General features: G+C 44.1%; 1 protein-coding gene across 1 annotated transcript in view; it reads left to right on the top strand.

Annotated features, from left to right (window-relative positions):
* Nucleotides 1-19,426, top strand: part of Snx9 (sorting nexin 9) — a 55,238-nt gene that overhangs the window by 18,534 nt on the left and 17,278 nt on the right. The window contains exons 4-7 of the mRNA XM_048354372.1: nt 2,226-2,354; nt 13,804-13,969; nt 15,228-15,372; nt 18,221-18,305. Coding sequence (XP_048210329.1) covers nt 2,226-2,354; nt 13,804-13,969; nt 15,228-15,372; nt 18,221-18,305 — 525 coding nt within the window. The remainder of the gene's footprint in view (nt 1-2,225; nt 2,355-13,803; nt 13,970-15,227; nt 15,373-18,220; nt 18,306-19,426) is intronic.

The raw sequence follows: 19,426 nt of genomic DNA on the forward strand, positions 1-19,426 counted from the left end.
TCTTATCTATAGACCCAAGCTCTACGGAGTGATGACAGATGTTTGGAAAAAGTTCCTGCCAAAGATAGAAACTTAATTTTTCTAAACAAAAGTGACAATTTTCCTTAGTTGATGCTATATAATAGCTGCTGCTCACATCTCTTGTTTGATATAGAATTAATTCACAACGTTTAAATAGATTTTCCTGGGCTGGGGATATGGCCTAGTGGCAAGAGTGCTTTCTTGTATACATGAGGCCCTGGGTTCAATTGCCTAGCACCAACCACATATACAGAAAACGGCCAGAAGTGGCGCTGTGGCTCAAGTGGCAGAGTGCTAGCCTTGAGCAAAAAGAAGCCAGGGACGGTGCTCAGGCCCTGAGTCCAAGCCCCAGGACTGGCCAAATAAATAAATAAATAGATTTTTCTAAAAGGCTATTCCTTCAGTTCCCTTCCTATTTCTGTGGACAGAAAGGTATGTTGCACGGGCCTCTGAGAAGATGGCCTGGCATGAATCCTGCATAGTAAGTAAGTGCCAAGGATAACATCATAGTGTCCTGTAGGAGTGTCCCTGCCTGAACACACCACTCGGCAGCAAAACCTTTTCAGTCAGCTGACCAGCACCCCCTGCTGGTTGCCTTTTGATCCCCCAAAACCAGTGCGAGGAACTTGGTAAGTACATCTGAATCTTGGATGACAGAAAGAAGCCAAAGTTGCCAGGTACACCTGTGAATCAACTGGAAATCGTTTGACATTTGAGGCACTTTATTTGGCCACTTCCAGTAGATGTTTCTGGATCTGTCTGCAAAATGAGGCTGAAGGGCGAGACTGAATTTCTGTTATTCTTGATAGTGAGGCTCAGACACTCAAACCTCTGGAGAATCTGTAGATTTTCCTTAGCAAAGTGTGAGCGTGCACATGTTTGCAGATGGCGCATAGGCGTTGGAGCTCAGCCCTCAGGTCTGAGCTTCACAGCCTGCTGAAAATTGATTCATTGAGCATCTAGAATCCTAAAATGGACAAGATTGAGAAAAAGTCTGAGGATTTAAGTTAACATTTGTTAATTGGTATTAATTTTCTTTTTTAAAAAATTCTGCTTGGGAATTGTTATTTCAGACATTCTGAGATTTGCTTGTCTTTTAAGACTAACCCCCCCCACCCGCCCTCAGAAATGGACAGATCCAGCAGGTAGAAAAATCAGTAAGAACACAGATGAAGTGAACAATATGCCATCAGCTGTCTAATGTGATGGGTGCCAGAGCATCCAAGAAAGTAGGGTACACGCTCTTCTTGGAAGTATTATATACTGCATGTGTGTGCGTGTGATGGTCCTGGGGCTTGAACTCGGGGCCAGGGCACTATCCTTGAGCTTTTGTGTTCAAGGCTAGCGCTCCACCAGTTGAATCACAGCTTATTTTCCAGCCTTTTTGTGGTTAACTGGAAGTGTGAGTCTCTTGGGTTTGTCTGCATAGGCTGGTTTTGAACCATGACACTTAGATCTCAGCCTCCTGAGTAAAAATAGGATCAGGTATGAGCCACCAGCACCTGGCCAAAATTGTGTAAATTTTTAAAAATTAAAAAATTTGGGGCTGGGGATATAGCCTAGTGGCAAGAGTGCCTACCTCGGATACACGAGGCCCTAGGTTCGATTCCCCAGCACCACATATACAGAAAATGGCCAGAAGCGGCGCTGTGGCTCAAGTGGCAGAGTGCTAGCCTTGAGCGGGAAGAAGCCAGGGACAGTGCTCAGGCCCTGAGTCCAAGGCCCAGGACTGGCCAAAAAAAAAAAAAAAATTAAAAAATTTAAATATAGACTTAGAGAGAGAAAAGAAGAAGAAGTAGTAGTAGTGGAGCAGAAGAGAAATCAGGTTGACCCCAAAATGCAATGGAATGAAACTCAAAATCCCTAATAGAAAGATAACTGGAAAATTCTAAAATACTTGGAAATTAAGTAACATGCTTCCAAATCACACATGTCAATGAAATCTCGAGAGGTCTTAAAACAATTTAAACTAAATTAAAATAAAAATACAACATACTAAATTTGCTGAATGCTGCCAAGGCAGTACTTAGAGGAAAATGTATAGCATTCAAGAGTGTAAAACCCCTTTTCCATAACAGGTGACAGACCTTCAAGAATGTAAACCCTTTTCCATAATAGATGATCCTCCTTACATAGCCCCAGAGTCTCTCATTCTGAAACAGTCCTAATTTGTAAAACTAATTCTGGTTCTTTCCAATATTTAGATTTTACCCAGTGATGGAAAAGACCAGTTTTCGTGTGGGAATTCTGTGGCTGACCAAGCCTTTCTTGATTCCCTCTCCGCGAGTACAGCAGCACAAGCCAGCTCATCTGCAGCCAGCAATGCTAACCAGGTATGTCTGCCTGAGGGCCGAGGTGTCTGTGGGGGCTTAGATGATGGCTGCTCTCGCTCTCCCTGAAAGCATAATCAAAGCTTTAAAGATTGTTGTGTGGCACTTCTGTTTGGTATTAACAAATCTCTCACCTCTTAAGCCTGCTAAAGACTGTTTTCAAAACTAATTGTATGCCAAGAGACAATGTGTTACGAGTTCCTGAGAGTCAGTTGTGATGGGAATACAGACCCCAGAAGTGGAAGATAGTCTCTGAAATGAGGGCATGGGAAAAGACAAGAGGCCCATGGTCAGCATGGAAGCATGGGCCGGATCAGGACAGCAGCGCTCCCATTGTGGCTCCCATTGTGAGAGCTACTGACGGGATAATGCAGGTGATAGTCACACTTAGAACTTACACTGACACCATGTTGTTTCTAGAAAACGTAGATCAGTGGAGCAATTTGAGAAAAAGTGCAGCTGCCATTGGTTTTAATTAAAATTTGGCCAGTTTAGTTGAATTTGAACAGTTCCATTATTTCTGAATGCTTATTAAGAATGACTGGATTGCAAGTTTTATTGTGAAAATTGTAATGTTTATTTTTAAGCACTTGGAGAAATTATAATGTGTGTGTGTGTGAATGCATGCATGTGTGTGTACGTGTGTGTGTGTGTTACTTGGGTTTTGAACTTAGGTTTTGAACTTTTGCCACTTGAGTCATGCCCCGGCCCTTTTTCCTTTGGTTATTTATCAGGTAAGATCTCCTGTGTTTACCTAGGGTCAGCCTGGACTGCTGACCTCTTACATAACCCCCCTCCCAGTAGCTGAGAAAACAGCTGCCCCTCCTGACTTGTCAAGATGGGGAGGGGGGGGTCTTTACTTTTTTCCCAGGCTAATTTTAAACTATATTCTCCTACTCTGTGCCTATTGAGTAGATAGGAAGTCAAAAAGAATAATATGAAGCTAGAAAGTACTTCTGACTAGATAGGAAGTCAAAAAGAATAATATGAAGCTAGAAAGTACTTCTGACATCTTACAGATGTGAGCTAATTCATACACAAATAACTCTTGTAAGTCTCTAAGAAATAAAGATAAACTGCTCAGGAGAAAAAAAAATGAGCAATGGATATAAAGAGATTGTTCATTGGCAAGCAAGTATAGGCAATAGTAAGTTTGGGGAAATGCTCATTTGGTTCTTGCTCCTTCAGACTAGCAGAAAATAAGTGTTTTCCTGTACCTGATGGGAAGAAAGAGGTGGCGGAATAGGTGTTCTGATACCATGCTGGCAAAGGAGACACGGGTGAAGCTCTGGGGCCGGCTGTGTGAATGCTGTCTATTTGTATCTACAATATGCAGCCTCTCTAATCAAGTGGTTCTGGGTTCATGAGAACACAAATTTGGGACAAGCTTGCCGACGCTTTGTTTCTATCCACAGGAAGCAAGATGTCAGGGAGTGATGTAGTGCGGGTCTGGGTGCTGTGGAGCACACTGCTAGGTTTCTTGTGTTTAAACACATACACAGGTCCACACACTGCATGTAGGAACTGTATTGAAGGAACTAGAAGAAATGAACAAAATGCACACTGTGTCTCCCTCCCATCAGAGCTTTGGTGTAGCTGGATGAGGACAGTCAGGTACGGTAGCTTTAGAGCCACCGCTAGAGGTGGCTGCTTCAGAGGCAGGGACTGTGATCCAAAGCTGCGCCAGCAAAATTAATACAAAACCGTATCTGAAAAAAATGAAGCAAGAGGACTGTGGGTTCTGGCTCACCTGGCAGAGTGCTGGCCTGCCACGTTCAAGGCTCCGAATTCAATCCCCGTAGTGTAAAGAAAGGAAAAAGACAAGTCATCTAGGGAGCCTTCCGAAACTCTAATGAAGTCTGTGTGGGGAGTAGTTTGTGTTGTTGCTTGTTCATTTTTGTGTAATGGTAAACAAAACAAAGGGTTTTTGTTATTTTTTGAACCTTAAAACTCCTGTGATTTAAGATCCAGTCAGCACTGTTTCACGCGGCAGTGTCTGTGGATAGTAGCCGAGGGTTGGTCTGGGAGCAAGTTGCCTCTTACTGGTAGTAGTGTCACCCTGGTCTGTACATAAAGTTCCCTGGTTTTTTTTGTTTTTTTTTTGGCCAGTCCTGGGCCTTGGACTCAGGGCCTGAGCACTGTCCCTGGCTTCTTTTTGCTCAAGGCTAGCACTCTGCCACTTGAACCACAGCGCCACTTCTGGCCGTTTTCTGTATGTGTGGTGCTGGGGAATCAAACCTAGGGCCTCGTGTATCCGAGGCAGGCACTCTTGCCACTAGGCTATATCCCCAGCCCAAGTTCCCTGGTTTTAAACTTGGGGCTGAGTATGTGCTCTGTGTGAGTGTAAATATTAGCCATTAATTTAATCCAATATTTCTTTAAATAATTATTTTTATTTTTTATTTTTGCCAGTCCTGGGGCTTGGACTCAGGGCCTGAGCACTGTCTCTGGCTTCTTTTTGCTCAAGGCTAGCACTCTACCACTTGAGCCACAGCGCCACTTCTGGCTTTTTCTGTTTGTGTGGTGCTGAAGAATCAAACCAAGGGCTTCATACATACTAGGTATGTACTCTACTGCTAAGCCACCTTCCCAGCCCAACAATTCTTTTTATTTAGAAAGAAACTGTCATCTATAGTTCTAAATGAGTTAACAAAGGATTTGTTAAGTATAGTTAATTACCAAAAACTTGCTTTCTTTTTGGTAATCTGTAGTTCATATTGCTGAACTATCTTTAGGTGAGTCTAGTGTATTCTTATAATCTGTTATTTTGGAGAAAATATACAAGTTTATATTTTCATCAGTGATTTTCTAAAGTCACTTGAGCAAAAAGCTCTGTAAACAAAATAGGTGAAATTTAAGATCTGTGTTTTGAGCTGATGTGGTTGTTTTACCTAAGAGGATTGTATAGCCTAGTTTAGGCTCTTTGGAGGAAAAGAGTTAAATCTCCATTTCTTAATTCTGACCACAATCGTCTGAGTGTACGAATCATGTGTTATTTACTTCCTGTCTTCACTTTCTAACACAGTTGGCACCTGATATTAAATGTTGAACGACTGAGAAATTTCTGACAAAGACTCATTTTCTTAGTCGTATGAATGAGCTGCAAAAGAAGAGGAAAGACAATCCCTAACCTTTTGGGACAGCCTCCGTGTCTTGTGAACAGCCGGTGGTGGCTTTCTGTTTATCTTCCCCGCAAGCCCACAGGAAGGTCTCGCTGTGGGGGCTCCTGGTTACCAAGTTCCCAAGTTCCCCTTTGCTTCCTCCTGAGCAGGAAACTAAGTGTTAGTGTGCAGCTGTTTGATAGGTCATGGCAGGAATGGCCAAATGACAGCAAGATGAACAGAAAGTACGGGAATTTCACATGTGGTCAGAAAGGTGGACCCTTGAGTGCACTCTGCGCCGCTCCGGAAGATCCTAATCATGAAAGGTATATGTCATGCCTTTTGGTTAGATGGGCTTACCAAGCTGTGGTCTATATTGTCTGTACTGACCTCCAGTGTCTTCTGGAAGGAAGGAGTGGGTCTCGGGTGCTAGGCACCACTCCTGGGTATCTTTTCGGTTTTCCCGTTTCCTTTGTGCACCTCATTGCTAGTTTGATTTTTTTAAAAACACACAGAAAACAATAGTAATAAAATTGCTCATTCTCAGGCTGAGCCTACCTTCTGAGATGAGTACAGGCAGACTCCACAAAAGCAATAGCAGTCACTGCCCATCTTCTCTGTCTTTCCCTAGAGTTATTCCTGTGTTGTGCAGCAATAGTTGCTCACTTAGACCGTGGCTTACCTACTTAAGGAGATATCAGAGAAGTGAGTCAGGTCTTATTCAGAGAGCCATGGCCTGATTGTGCGGCAGTTTTGTTGTCAGATGTAGGAATTTGCTTCTGTCTGGCTCAGGTTTCCAAGGATGACATGCAGGAAGCAAACAATTGACAGCAAAATGGCACATACTATAAAACCAGAACTTGCCATTTTGTAGTCAGCAATTACTGATTAAAGGATTACATTCCCACCATCACAGCTGTCTATGTATGCTCTTGTATGCAAGAGAAAATAATAAACACACAAGCACAAATAGGTTTTATACATATAAGTAACATCATGACGAAGGATATGCGTTATTTGTAAGATTATTTAAATTTCATAATACCTTTCCAGCAAATTTCTCTCTCACCTATCATGCTTATCAATGTTAATTTCCTCCTCTGGACTCAGAATGCCCTTGACAGCTTGTTTATGACCCGTGTCCATGCTGGAACCAAGCCCTACTTACATCCAGGGCTGTCCTTTTAAGTTTTGTTTTCCATGCGCAGTCCATACATTTTAGAAAAACTTGAAAACCCTGACTTAGCCAGTCGTCCTTTAGAATTCCAATCTTCTGGTGATTTTCCTGTGATACTGATTGTTCCTTTATCCTCTACATCTCCTACAAGTTGCCCATGGAGCTTAAAGGCTTAATTGGACATTTGGGGTGCGTGGTGCTGTATGTTTCGTGTTTCATCTCATCACAAGACAAGGAGATTTGTTCAGTCCACTGACCAGAACAGCCCCTGCCCCGCTAACTTGTATTCACCTTCTGACCAGAAAGCAATCTTTTTTTTTTTTTTTGCCTGCTTAGCAATTTTTTTTTTTATTAATTGAACACAAATTTTTTTACAAGGTGTTGTGCAAAAAGGGTACAGTTACATAGTAGGGCAGTGTGTACATTTCTTGTGATATCTTACGTCCTGTTTTTCTATCCCTTCTCTAGGTTAGGTAGACATATATACAATATACAATGTATCAAGAACATATATAGTATTCACAGACTTGGTCTCTACTGTCTCTCCGTCTCCCTTTGTTAACAGTCATATATCAGGGAGATCATGCCCCTTTGTTTTCTGTGTTCTAGGCTTGTCTCACTCAACATTATTTGTTCGAGTTCTGACCATTTCCCTGCGAATAACAATATTTCACCATTCCTAATCGCTATATAGTATTCCATTGTGTATAAGTACCATATTTTTTGGATCCATTCGTCTGTGGAGGGGCATCTGGGTTGTTTCCATATTTTGGCTATTGTGAATTGTGCTGCGATAAACATGGAAGTACAAATGTCTTTTTGATATCTTAGGTTTTGCTGTTTAGGATAGATGCCTAGGAGTGGTATGGCTGGGTCATAGGGTAGGTCTATATTGAGCTTTTTGAGAAACCTCCATACTGTTCTCCAAAGTGGTTGTACTAATTTGCACTCCCACCAACAATGGAGAAGGCTTCCTCTTTCCCTACAGCCCCTCCAGCATTTGTTGTTTCCTGAGTTCAGAGTATAGGCCATTCTAACTGGGGTGAGGTGGTATCTCAGGGTTGTTTTTATTTGCATTTCCTTTACTAGCAGGGATGTTGAGCATTTCCTCATGTGTTTCTTTGCCATTTTTATATCTTGTAAAGTCTCTCTTTAGCTCTTTTGCCCATTTCCTAATAGGTTTATTGGGCTTGGAGGGGCTTAGTTTTTTGAGTTCTCTGTAAATGACAGATATCAGGCCTTTGTCTGTTGCTGTGCTGGTAAATATCCTTTCCCATATCGTTGGCTGTCTTTCTATTTTGGTGGCTATGTCCTTAGCTGTGCAGAAACTTTTTAATTTGTAGTAGTCCCATTTGTCGAGTCTTTCCCCTATTTGTTGTGCCCCTGGGACTCTATTCAGGAAGTTCCTTCCTGTGCCTATAGGTTCTAGCGTCTTTCCTACTCTGTCCTTCAGTAGTTTCAAGGATTCAGGTCTGATATTGAGGTCCTTGATCCATTTTGAGTTGATCTTGGTGCATGGTGATAGGCTTGGGTCTACTTTGAGTTTTCTGCATATGGCTGCCCAGTTCAGAAAGCAATCTTAATTGACAGGAGTTCAGCATCACCATCCCTCTACCTAATGGCTTATCAGTAGTTGCTAGACCTCGCCGGAGTATAGGATGCTTTATATGTGCTGTGCTGCTTTCTTCTGTAGAGTAACAATTTTTATCAGATGGAGCTAGTTAGCTATCTTGAGTGCCAGTTTCTATGAGAATTCAGGATAATTACTAGTTTGAAAAAAGTAAGTTGTCTTATAACTGTTTTAAATAGTGACTGATGAGTTTTACTGTCTTCTGTAGTATTATGGATGCATGGATTTGCATTGATTTAATGTATTTCAACTTTCTAGACTATTTTCTTTGTGATTAAAGTTGTCACCTCGTACAGTCCATTAAAGCTGTTTTGTTTTGTTTTTGCCACGTTGATTTTCAAAAGTTTTCTTACTCTTAAATATTTCTGATTTTGTTCTCTGGGTCTGCTTCAACTGACTGAATTGCCCTTGGCAATTGGTCCATTTCCTGCTTTTTTTTCCATTCCATTTTGTATTGGATGCCAGACATCGGGATTTTACCTTGCTCTACACTGGATGTTATTGTGTTCCCATTATGCTTTTGAGCCTTATTTTGGGGTACACTTAAGTTACTTTGAGGCAATACTGAAGCAAAGGCTTCATTTATATTGAACCCCATCTACTATACACGGCAAGGTTTTCTTTTCTGACCGATGGGAACAGTCATGTAGGAACTTAGTTTTCCCATGTGACTCTGACATTGTGCAGTTTCCTCGTGGGAGGGTGATCAGGTGTCAGGATCAGACCTGAATACCCTCTGTAATTCTTGATACGTATTTCTCTCCCTCCCGCTTGCTCTCACTCTCTCTGGCTCTCTTTCTCATGCCAGCTCACTGTCTTTCACTGAAAAAGTTTCATATAAGCTGAGCTCTTGTGGCCTGTGCCTGTAATCCTAGCTACTTGACAGGCTGAAATTAGGAGGATCGTGGTTTATAGCCAGCCCAGGGAAAAAAAGATCCTGAGACTCCCTTCTCAACCCGTAGCTGGGTGTAGTGGCCTGTACCTGTCATCCCAGTGTATGTGGAAGGCTGAGAGTGGGAGGCTCTCAGTTCTAGGCCACATCCTGCAGAAAAGTCCACAAGATTCCATCTCCATGAGTCAAGCTGAGCACACACACCTGTGATCTCGAGCAAAGATTGGAAGCCTCAAAGAGGCATTGCTGGCTCACATCTGGGCAGGAACCAAGACTGTATCTTAAAATGAGCTAGCAAATAACAGGCCAGGAGGCACAGCCTGAGTGTAGCACGCCCACCTGCAAATACAAGGCCTTATGTTCAAATCGGAGTACCCCCCCCAAGTTAATGTATTTTATTATACTTGTAATTTCAAGTGGGAATATAAACTGGGTCTGTTACTCCATCTTGATTGTCGTCTGTATATTAATTGATTTCCAATTTCGCTTTCATTTGCATCTGTAAAATGAAAAAAATACCACCACTTCACAAGAATACAACGTGGTAAATTGTCATACTACTGACTTCCCTCCTGGGAAGCTGGGGGGCTAGGATAGGAGACCTGGAAATTGGGCCCATGACAGTTGTCCTCTCGACAATTTTGTTGATTGGCCTCATGGGGGCAAGACAATGACCGCATCTCACCAGAAGCTGTCTCGTGTCATCTCAGAGCTCGCTGATTGGCTGCGCTGTTGTGTGGTCTGGGCACAGCTGTGCTCACTTGGGTGGCAGGGCTGTTCATATTGGCTAGACTCTCTCAGGTTTAGTGCCCTTGAAATCAAAAGGTTCAAAATCTTGGCTATATCTTTTTCTGTGGATTGCATTTGTTCCATTCTTTTGGTGCTAGCCTGTAATTGCTTTGCCTGCTTCAGTGATACTATCTTGTTTGCATTTGTGCTGGCATTGGGTTTGAACTCAGGGCTTGGGCTCATCCCCTTTGCTTTCTCATTCAAGGCTGGCACTCTGCTACTTGACACATAGCTCTACGTCTGGCTTTTTGGTGGTTAATTAAAGATAATAGTCTTGCAGATTTTCTTGCCTAGACTGGCTCTGAACTGTGATTCTCTTGAGCAGCTAGGATCACAGGTGTGAGCCTCTAGTGCCTAGCTAGTGATGGTGCCTTGTAGCACGCACAGCAGGCTTTGGGAGATACAATGCACTGATGCTAACCCTTGGCTGCACGCCAATCCATGACAGTTGGGGGGCTTTTTGCATGTAATGTTTGTAAGTGAGTGGCATGCAGAATTTTCTAGTGAATTTAGCTCTGCCATAAATTTGCAGTGTTTACTAAAACGTGTCTTCACTCATTCACTGGGCACCTTTTTTATTTTAAGGTGGATATTTTGGCTCAGATTGGTTGTGTTGAAAGTCTCAGCCAGTCACCACCTTCTTCTTCTTCTCCTTCTCCTTCTTCTGTAAATAAGGTAAATTTCTTACTTAAACATAAGAGGAAATAATCGCTCAATGACCCTTAAAAGCAACCATTTCTTCCCAAGTGAGGAAATGGTTTCAGGTAGACTACCTTAAGGACGCCTTTTCTTCAGCATCTGAGGAAGGATGAGGCCCCAGAGGCTTAAATGTGTGGCTTTCACTGGGCATTTGCCCCGGCAGTGAGCTCTCGTGAACAGGTAAAGTTCTGTGGGTGACAGCGCCTGCTATCAGGAAGGGGCAGAGAAGAAGAGACTGAAAATGATGCTTGTTAGAAATGACCAGGGAGGGAAAGGTGCAAGAAAAGACTGGAGAAGAAACTTCCAAGTTGAAATAGTAGCCACAGACAGAGAGGACTGTGATGTGAACAGAGCCACAGTTGACAGACAAAGGAAAGGGGTCATTGAGACTGACAGCCATGAAGTTAGCGGCCGAGGGGTCCTATGACTTAGTGCTGAACCATTTTCACTAAAACTGTTTGGCCTTTCCATTTGTGGCACACACTAACAGGTGTAGTAGTCAAATGGGAAATTTGCTAAAAAAAAAAAAAATACTGGTTTCAGTCTTTTCTTTATATTTGATTTTTACATTTTTTATTTTGTTTCATATTTTAAGACAAGGTCTTACTTCATAGCCCATAGTATCCTCAAACTTGTCATCTTCCTGACTACTGTGATTGTGGGCATGTACCACTGTACCTGGCTTATTTTCTTTATATTTTAGATGAGCCCCATATCTATTAAGATAATTTACTAAATGAATGCATGTACTGTGTTATATGTTTTATACTATATAGTATATATATGTATGTGTGTGTGTGTGTGTGTGTGTGTGTGTGTGTATCACTTAATAAAACCCCTAGTAGGAAGATACACCCACTTTAAAAGTATGGAAGCTGTATGTGCAGCTTGTGAGTGGTAGAGCAAGGACTTGCACCCAGATTGACTTTAGAGCCTAAATCCTTAATCCCTGTGCCCGTGTGAAGTTTACTTGAGTCAGATTCCAGAGGTTATGGAAGGACTTAGAATCCTCCTGATGGGTCAGTTCTCCTAGCCCCTTTACATTGTAATATAGTCGCATACTGCTCAACAGTGCCTTGGGTGATGATGGAGTGCACATGAATAACAGTGGCCCTGTCAGATTACAATCGAGCTGCGAACTCGTCATCAGTAATGTTGTCATAGCCTCACAGCACAGTGACCACTCAAGTGTTCATAGGGATTCATTGTGCTGCCCGCCATCTAAAAGTCTGTCACAGGTTGGGCTTAGTGGGGCACTCATGTAATCTCAGCTACTCAGGAGGCAGTGTGGAAGTATGTAAGTCCAAAACCAGCCCTGGGCCAAAGGCACAAGCCCTATCAAAACAAGAAGTAAAGAAGAAAAAAAAAAGAGGCGTGTGGCTCAAGTGGTCCATAGCACCTACCTACCAGCCAAGCATGAGGCCCTGAGTTCAAATCATTGTACCAGAGAGAGAGGAAGGTGTGGCACTAATACTCCGGTGTATACCATTCAGTGATGATAGTAAACAGCGGTATTAGTTGGCTTACTTACTGTACTGTACTTTTTGTTCCATTACTTTGGAATGCCTTCCTTCAGCTTGTTAGGAGCAGCTCTACTGTGGCACCCTGCCGTGACGCTGTCACTGGGGAGTGGACATTTTCTCTTGTCTTTGGTTTACCCTTGTGCTGCTCTGTTCATCGAGGCCTGGGAGACGGAGTGACAGCACACATGGAATTCTGCTGCTCAGGGTGTCGTAGTTGATGCCACCTAGACTTGCGAGACTCTGCCCTGCAGCCTGCGATGCACCCGGCAGCACAGTTGCCTGACGCAGTATCCGTTACGGAGTGACGGGACTGTGGTGTGTGCCGCTTTCCTGGGGCTACCCTACACCTTCCTGCCCCGCCACTTGCGCTCCTCGTGGCGCAGTTTGTTAAAATTTTGAGGACAGAAAATTTGAGTGAGTTTCCTCTCCGCCTTCTAGATGCTACTGTTCCTGGTTTGTCACCTGTCTGTCCATCTCTGCCTGCCCCTGTCTTCCAACTTTTCTTTTTTTTTTTTTTTTATGGCCAGTCCTGGGGCTTGGACTCAGGGCCCAAGCACCGTCCCTGGCTTCTTTGTGCTCAAGGCTAGCACTCTGCCACTTGAGCCACAGCGCCCCTTCTGGCCATTTTCTGTATATGGGGTGCTGGGGAATTGAACCCAGGGCCTCATGTATACAAGGCAAGCACTCTTGCCACTAGGCCATATCCCCAGCCCTCTTCCAACTTTTCTACAGCAGCTGAGATGCGTTTCCTCACACAGGTGTAATTTTAGCAGTTGGGTGATGGCATGTTCTAAATACCGCTTTTCCCGTGCTTGCTTGTTGGAAATCACCTCTTCTAGATGAAGCACAGCACGCTATTGTTTCAGAATCCCATTGGGATGCTGAGAACAAGGTCCATGAACACCGTGGTTACAGTTGCCCTGCCGGGGCGTGCGCTCTCTTCTACAGGTTGGAGACTGCTCTCTTTCTGAATCAGGAATCAAAGCCAAGCAGATTTAGGACTAAACTTGATGTCTTTTGACAGTAACAGTTGTCTGAGAAAGAATGCTTGGTATCCTAAGGTGTGGACATGGTGCTCAATTGTATATCCTTTCATTCCATTTAAATATTTTCACTGTACATGTATGGAGTTTTTCAGATAAAAATCACTTAACTAAAAAATATAATGGATAGCTATAAAGCATATAAGAAGAATAAAACAGTTCCTCATTATCAATAGGTCTATTCTTAAAACGTGTTAGTTTAAAAAAATAAACCCAACTGGGAAAGACGTACATGTATAACGTTCTGTAGGTGAGTTAAAAAACCATGAAGCAGCTACCTGTGGCTGTGTGTACACAATGGGGTGGTGTGGAGATGTTGGCAATGAAGACGCGGCTGAGGGAAATAGTTCTGCCTGGAAGGAAAAAGGAAGTGCTGTAGCCGAGTCTGATGCTTCCTTTGTTTCTGTTTTTCAAACTCAGAGTTCCTAAGCAAATACAGCAGCAGTGATGTTCTGGGAGGGGAAGGGTTGAGATTTAAAATTACTTTAAGTAGAATTCTGTTGGCTTTTCAGCCCGCCTGTTCTACATTTACAGTCTGTTGCTGAATGGAGTCAGTTCCTAGATGTCACTGTGTTCCTTCTGCCCTTTGCCTCCACAGGTTGGTAGTGGTAATGACCCCTGGTCAGCCTGGAGCACCCCTAAATCTGGGAACTGGGACAGCTCAGATGGCTGGGGGGCCAAGCCAGAGGCGACGGGTGCTCAGAGAAACACTTCCAACAACTGGGACGCCGCCTTCGGCCACCCTCAGGCCTACCAGGGACCAGGTGAGGAAAGACAGGAAAAGCAGCTGGTCTTGCCATTTCCACCAGCACAACCGTGACCAGGCCCCAGACACTTCCCAGGTGACACTCCAGAAGACACTGCCTGGGCATTGTGCGATTCCACACAGCCCTCCTGGCACGGCCGCCTTCCCTCAGTCCCTGCCTCAATTCCACTGATCTGCTAGCGCAGGTCCCAGAGCTCAGGGAAACACCCGACCCACAGTAGTAAGCGAGTGGATTGCAGAGGGTATGCCAGGGTCCAGCCGAACAGCAAGCAGGTGAGGCCATGCAGAGGGCCAGGCCTGGGGGAGGGGTGGGGTAGCCATGCCCCCTCCGGCACCCCACCTCTGGCACCTCACCACACCTCTGTGAAGCCTCTATCATGCCTTGGTTATGATAGAGGGGCCAGTCCTGTTGAGAAGCTTGCCCTAAGTTGCCTCATTAGAAAGGAAGATGTTTCTCTCCCCCAGCGAGTTCCAAGGGACTAGGACCATGTGAGGAAGTAGAGTCAGAGCTGATGTACAGCCTGCCCTTGTGCAACCCTAGGTCCTGCCACAAAGGTGCTGAGACTCGGGTCAGCAGCCTTGCTTCATTCAGATTGTCTCCCTTCCCCTGGCCACCTAGCCCTTCCATGACCAAGAAAACACTGACTTACGGGGAACAGGGCTTATTTTCTCCTGTCATTTTTATCTGAACCACAGAGTTTAACAACTGTTTACACAGCGTTTGTTCTCATTGTACTCAGAGTGATGAGTAATCTAGTTCCTGCAGCAAGGTGCAAGTAGGTGCTAAGCAAATACTATACTATTTTACATAAGGAATGTGAGGTGGCCACAGGAGTGGGCACCTGTGGACCCAGCTACTCAAGACACCGGGATCTGAGGCTCATGATTCTAAGCCAGCCTAGGCAGCAGAATCTATAAGACATATCACCAGTGAACCACCAAAAAGTAGAGCTCAGGTTGGTAGAGCGCTAGCCTGGAGCACAAAAGCTCAAGGACAAGCCCCAGGACAGGCACACACACACAATTAATGGAATTAACACTCACGTTTAGCGTATTTCTGATTTGTCTTTTCCACGACAAGGCAGAGATCATTCAACCCTGAACCCCTGACTTCCGCGTTGTACTTCTGCACGGTGTCCTTTGTTCCATCTTGCTAAAACATCAACTCCATCAGTCAGTTGTTACCAGAAAGTTAGGTGATTTCTTTTTCTTTGTTTATCTCATGTTCTGCACGGATGGTCTTCTCCCACTTGTAGCCACTGGCGATGACGATGACTGGGACGAAGACTGGGACGAGCCCAAGTCCTCTTACTTCAAGGATTCAGAAGCAGCTGATGCCGGCGGGGCCCAGCGAGGAAGCGCGCGGCCGGGCTCCTCATCCATGAAGCTGCCACTTAACAAGTCAGTCCAAATGGCAGGAGGGGTAGCCGGGATCTGAGTGCAAAATGCATTTTCCTGGTCCGTTGCATGCAGAATAAAATTAGTTCTTGATTCTTGACCATATATTATTTCTTTTTTTTTTTTGGCCAGTCCTAGGCCGTGAACTCAGGGCCTGAGCACTGTCCCTGACTTCTTTTTTGCTCAAGGCTAGCACTCTGCCACTTGAGCCACAGCACCACTTCTGGCCGTTTTCTGTATATGTGGAGCCGAGGAATCGAACCCAGGGCCTCATGTATACGAGGCAAGCACTCTTGCCACTAGGCCATATTCCCAGCCCCCATATATTATTTCTTAAATTCAAATTTGAAATGATCATTTTGGCCAGTAGTGTTGATGTGCATTACATCTCAGTTGTTCTTTAAGCCTAAAAAGAATGATTACAACCCCATTTAAATGTAATTTGCCTCTTGGCCCTGTTTGGAAAAGCAGAGACTCCAGCTCTCGTTCCTCTAGGTATTGTCCCCCAAGACTTGCTCAGTGAGTGTGCTGACCCATTTGAACTTAATTTTCCTTAGCAGTTAGCTTTAGGGATTTGTTCTGTCTTAAAATGTCATCCAAGCTGTCTTCTTTTGTCTTCTGTGTATCTGAGGCTTCTTTCTGGTGCGAGGAGCAGCTACAAATCTTGTTGGGCTGGGATGTAGCTCAGTGGCAAAGACTCGCCTAGCAAGTACAACATCCCGGCCTTGATCCTTAGTACCAAAAAAGAAAAGGCACCCATGTGCGCACGTGCGCAGCACACACGGGGTTAAAAAAAAACCTACGTGTTCGTATTTGACTAATGCATATATAAATAAGTCAGTTAAACTTGCAACACATTTTAAAACTATTTAAGTACTAACAGCTTTCAACTACTCATTTTGTATGACAGCAGCATTGTAGTTATAGAGCATAAACCTTCTATCAGAAAGGGAGATTGGAAACTAGATATGCTTGAACATTGTAAGACTCCATCTTGGATTGCTTCAGTAGCCACTAAAGAATGTTGCTGCTCAGAGAGTATTAACTAGGCGCCCACAGTCAGCACGCGTTTTTCAATGGCCCTTAGGATACCAACAGGTGTACAGTGGACTTTGCCCATGCACAGATTGGCTGGCCCAGGAGTTGCTGTGGGTGACTCCCACAAAAGCACAGGTTCTTTGGTGGAGGGCCTCCAGGGGGGCCTATTCATTCATGAAGTAGTTAGCATGTTCTCAGAACCCCTCCTAAGTCCTGCATAGGTGGTCTGTCCTCTAAGGCACCGCCAGCCTGCTGGAATGAGCCGCAGCAATGAAGTATGATACATCGTGAGGCAGCCGGGAGAAAGCCCTGCTGAGACTGTAGGGAATAACTTGCAAGGAGATGATGACACAACTCTCAGTGATTTAACTCGCTGAGAACGTACAGCACTAGGCTCTTTACATCAGGCTTCCGTCGCCTTGGCCCAGAGGCGCTTGGTCCATTCTTCACATGGCGAGGAGGGAGGAGGGCTGAGGCTCCTAGAGCTACCAATGTGCTGGAGCTTTGCCCCGCCAGCCCCCTTTGTGGTCTCCTGTAGGTGCTGTGTTACACTGGGTGGGTGGGTGAGGAAGCTGCAGGGAAGCTAGCAGAGAATGAAGAAAGGACATGTCACATTGGCCTTTGGCTTGGTATCTGAATGAATTCTAAGTCATGCACCTGGGACTGTAAAAAATAAGAGTTCTTTTCCAGTTTTAAGTATTTTTTTTTTTTTTTTTTGCCAGTCCTGGGCCTTGGACTCAGGGCCTGAGCACTGTCCCTGGCTTCTTTTTGCTCAAGGCTAGCACTCTGCCACTTGAGCCACAGCGCCGCTTCTGGCCGTTTTCTGTATATGTGGTGCTGGGGAATCGAACCTAGGGCCTCGTGTATCCGAGGCAGGCACTCTTGCCACTAGGCTATATCCCCAGCCCCTCCAGTTTTAAGTATTTTGCTGGGTTTTGCTGTTGTTTTGTTTTGTTTTTGCCAGTCCTGGGCTTCGACTCAGGGCCCAAGCACTGTCGCTGGCTTCTTTTTGCTCAAGGCTAGCACTCTACCACGTGAGCCACAGCGCCACTTCTAGCCTTTTCTGTGTATGTGGTGCTGAGGAACCGAACCCAGAGCTTCGTGCATGCTAGGCAAGCACTCCACCGCTAAGCTGCAATCCCAGCCCCTTGTTGAGTTTTGTTGTTTTTTACAAAAGAAAATCTAAAACCCCAAATGAATGCTTTCTTTTTGAGAAATGGCTACTATGCATTAATTCCCCAATTTGAAGAATACCATTTGGATGTAGAGTTTGTTGTTTTCCTGGAAGTAGCCAAATTTACTGTACTTGGATTGATTCCCTAGGGAGATTTCTAAATGCCTTGCCTTATAAACTGGCTCTTAGGGCAAGTCCAGAAGATAATGGCACCGACTCGGTGAACAATAGCAGCCATGTAGGCGTGACTAGCCTCCTGGCGTGAGCATGTTCAAGGGCAATTGTAGTGAAGACATAGACATGCCCTCGAGTGGCTGATGCCCATGTAGCCAATCCATGGATAACCCTGGGGGCGAGGGGAGAGGGTGGGTAGGGTGGGAGACTTTGTAAGACCTAGGGGAGCAGATAAAGCACCACCCTGGCTGGAATCGTGCTGCTTGCTTCCCTCGGTGGAGCTTCAAAGTGACCACCTGGCCACTGATCAATCTGATTACGTTGGTTTCAGTTACCACAGTTTCCAGTTCTGCTTCATCGGAAGGAGCAAGTTTAAAACCAGAGTGTTAGGGTAACCTGGGTGAGAACTGCAGAATTCTTAGGAGAAAAAACACAAGACTTATGAGCACTTGTCTTCATGACTAGGTTTCCTGGATTTGCAAAACCTGGAATGGAACAATATTTGTTGGCCAAGCAACTAGCAAAACCCAAAGAGAAAATTCCCATCATTGTAAGTTTGTTCACTTATTTTCTTTGTTTCTAAATAAGGTCTTTGATGATACCTTAAAGCTAATAGAGTTATTAGACTGTGGGAGATATTTTAAAGTACATTAATATCCTGGGGTTCTAAAGTTGGTTCACATGAGGTAATGCCTGTTATTGTCTAGATATTTATTTTTAGAGTATTTCAGACTATTAATATTGAACCAACAATTCATTTTATATATTTTAATACTTATTTTCTAAAGAGTCATGAAGCATATGCTATATGCTGTTTGTTTTTTACTTGCCCCATATATTTAGCTAATAAACTCAATTCAGATATTTAGGTTTCTACCCTGGGAAAATGCAACCTTTTCCAACATGCTGGTACTAGTGTTTCTTCCACCAAACCAGCTGTCAACTCAAGATAAGGTACAAGCAAATAAAAGCTGGGAGTTAATGACTTCTTTCTTGATTTAGAGTAATATTAGCATAGTGGTTATTGCTGCCACAACAAATACTCTTAGGTGCAGTGCTGTATTCTGATTACTGATAGGTTTTCTTTTAGGCAATATCTAACTCTGTTCTCCAATGAAATTCTGGAAAAGAGGACCATGGTGGTTTTTTGAGGCTGATAACCTCACTACAGCACAGGGGATGCCCTGAATGTAATCACCATTGACACAAACAAGAGTGATGAATCACTGGTCTTATTTTATAGTCTTTGGGTCCTGGGAAATTTGATGAAATTGCAGGAGTGATACTGGATATATAATTGCTTATTTCAGCATCTTTGAAAAGACTAAAATCCTGGAAAGACCCTCTTATCCTTTTTCCCCTCAATGCAAATTTGGAGTAATTATCTCCTAAGTAGTTAGACTAAAAAATATTTTTTTTTCTGCAAGGCTGTTTGTAAAACGCCTGTACATAGATCCTTATTCTTCTCACTGAATTTGAAACTGCACTGAATTAGGAGCCTGTGGCCTTTCCCTTCGTGTTCTGGATTTTGTCACAGACATGGCAGACCTGGTGGAGGTCCAGCCTGTGCCGAGTTCAGGCAGCGGTGGACGTGAACCCTATAGACAAGAGAAAGTGGAGACCTGTTTCTGTGCTTTGATAGCTGCTCTGGGAGCTGGGGAGCGCCTCCTG

Source organism: Perognathus longimembris, chromosome 9 (genome assembly GCF_023159225.1).
Source record: "Perognathus longimembris pacificus isolate PPM17 chromosome 9, ASM2315922v1, whole genome shotgun sequence".
NCBI classification, from domain to species: Eukaryota; Metazoa; Chordata; class Mammalia; order Rodentia; family Heteromyidae; genus Perognathus; species Perognathus longimembris.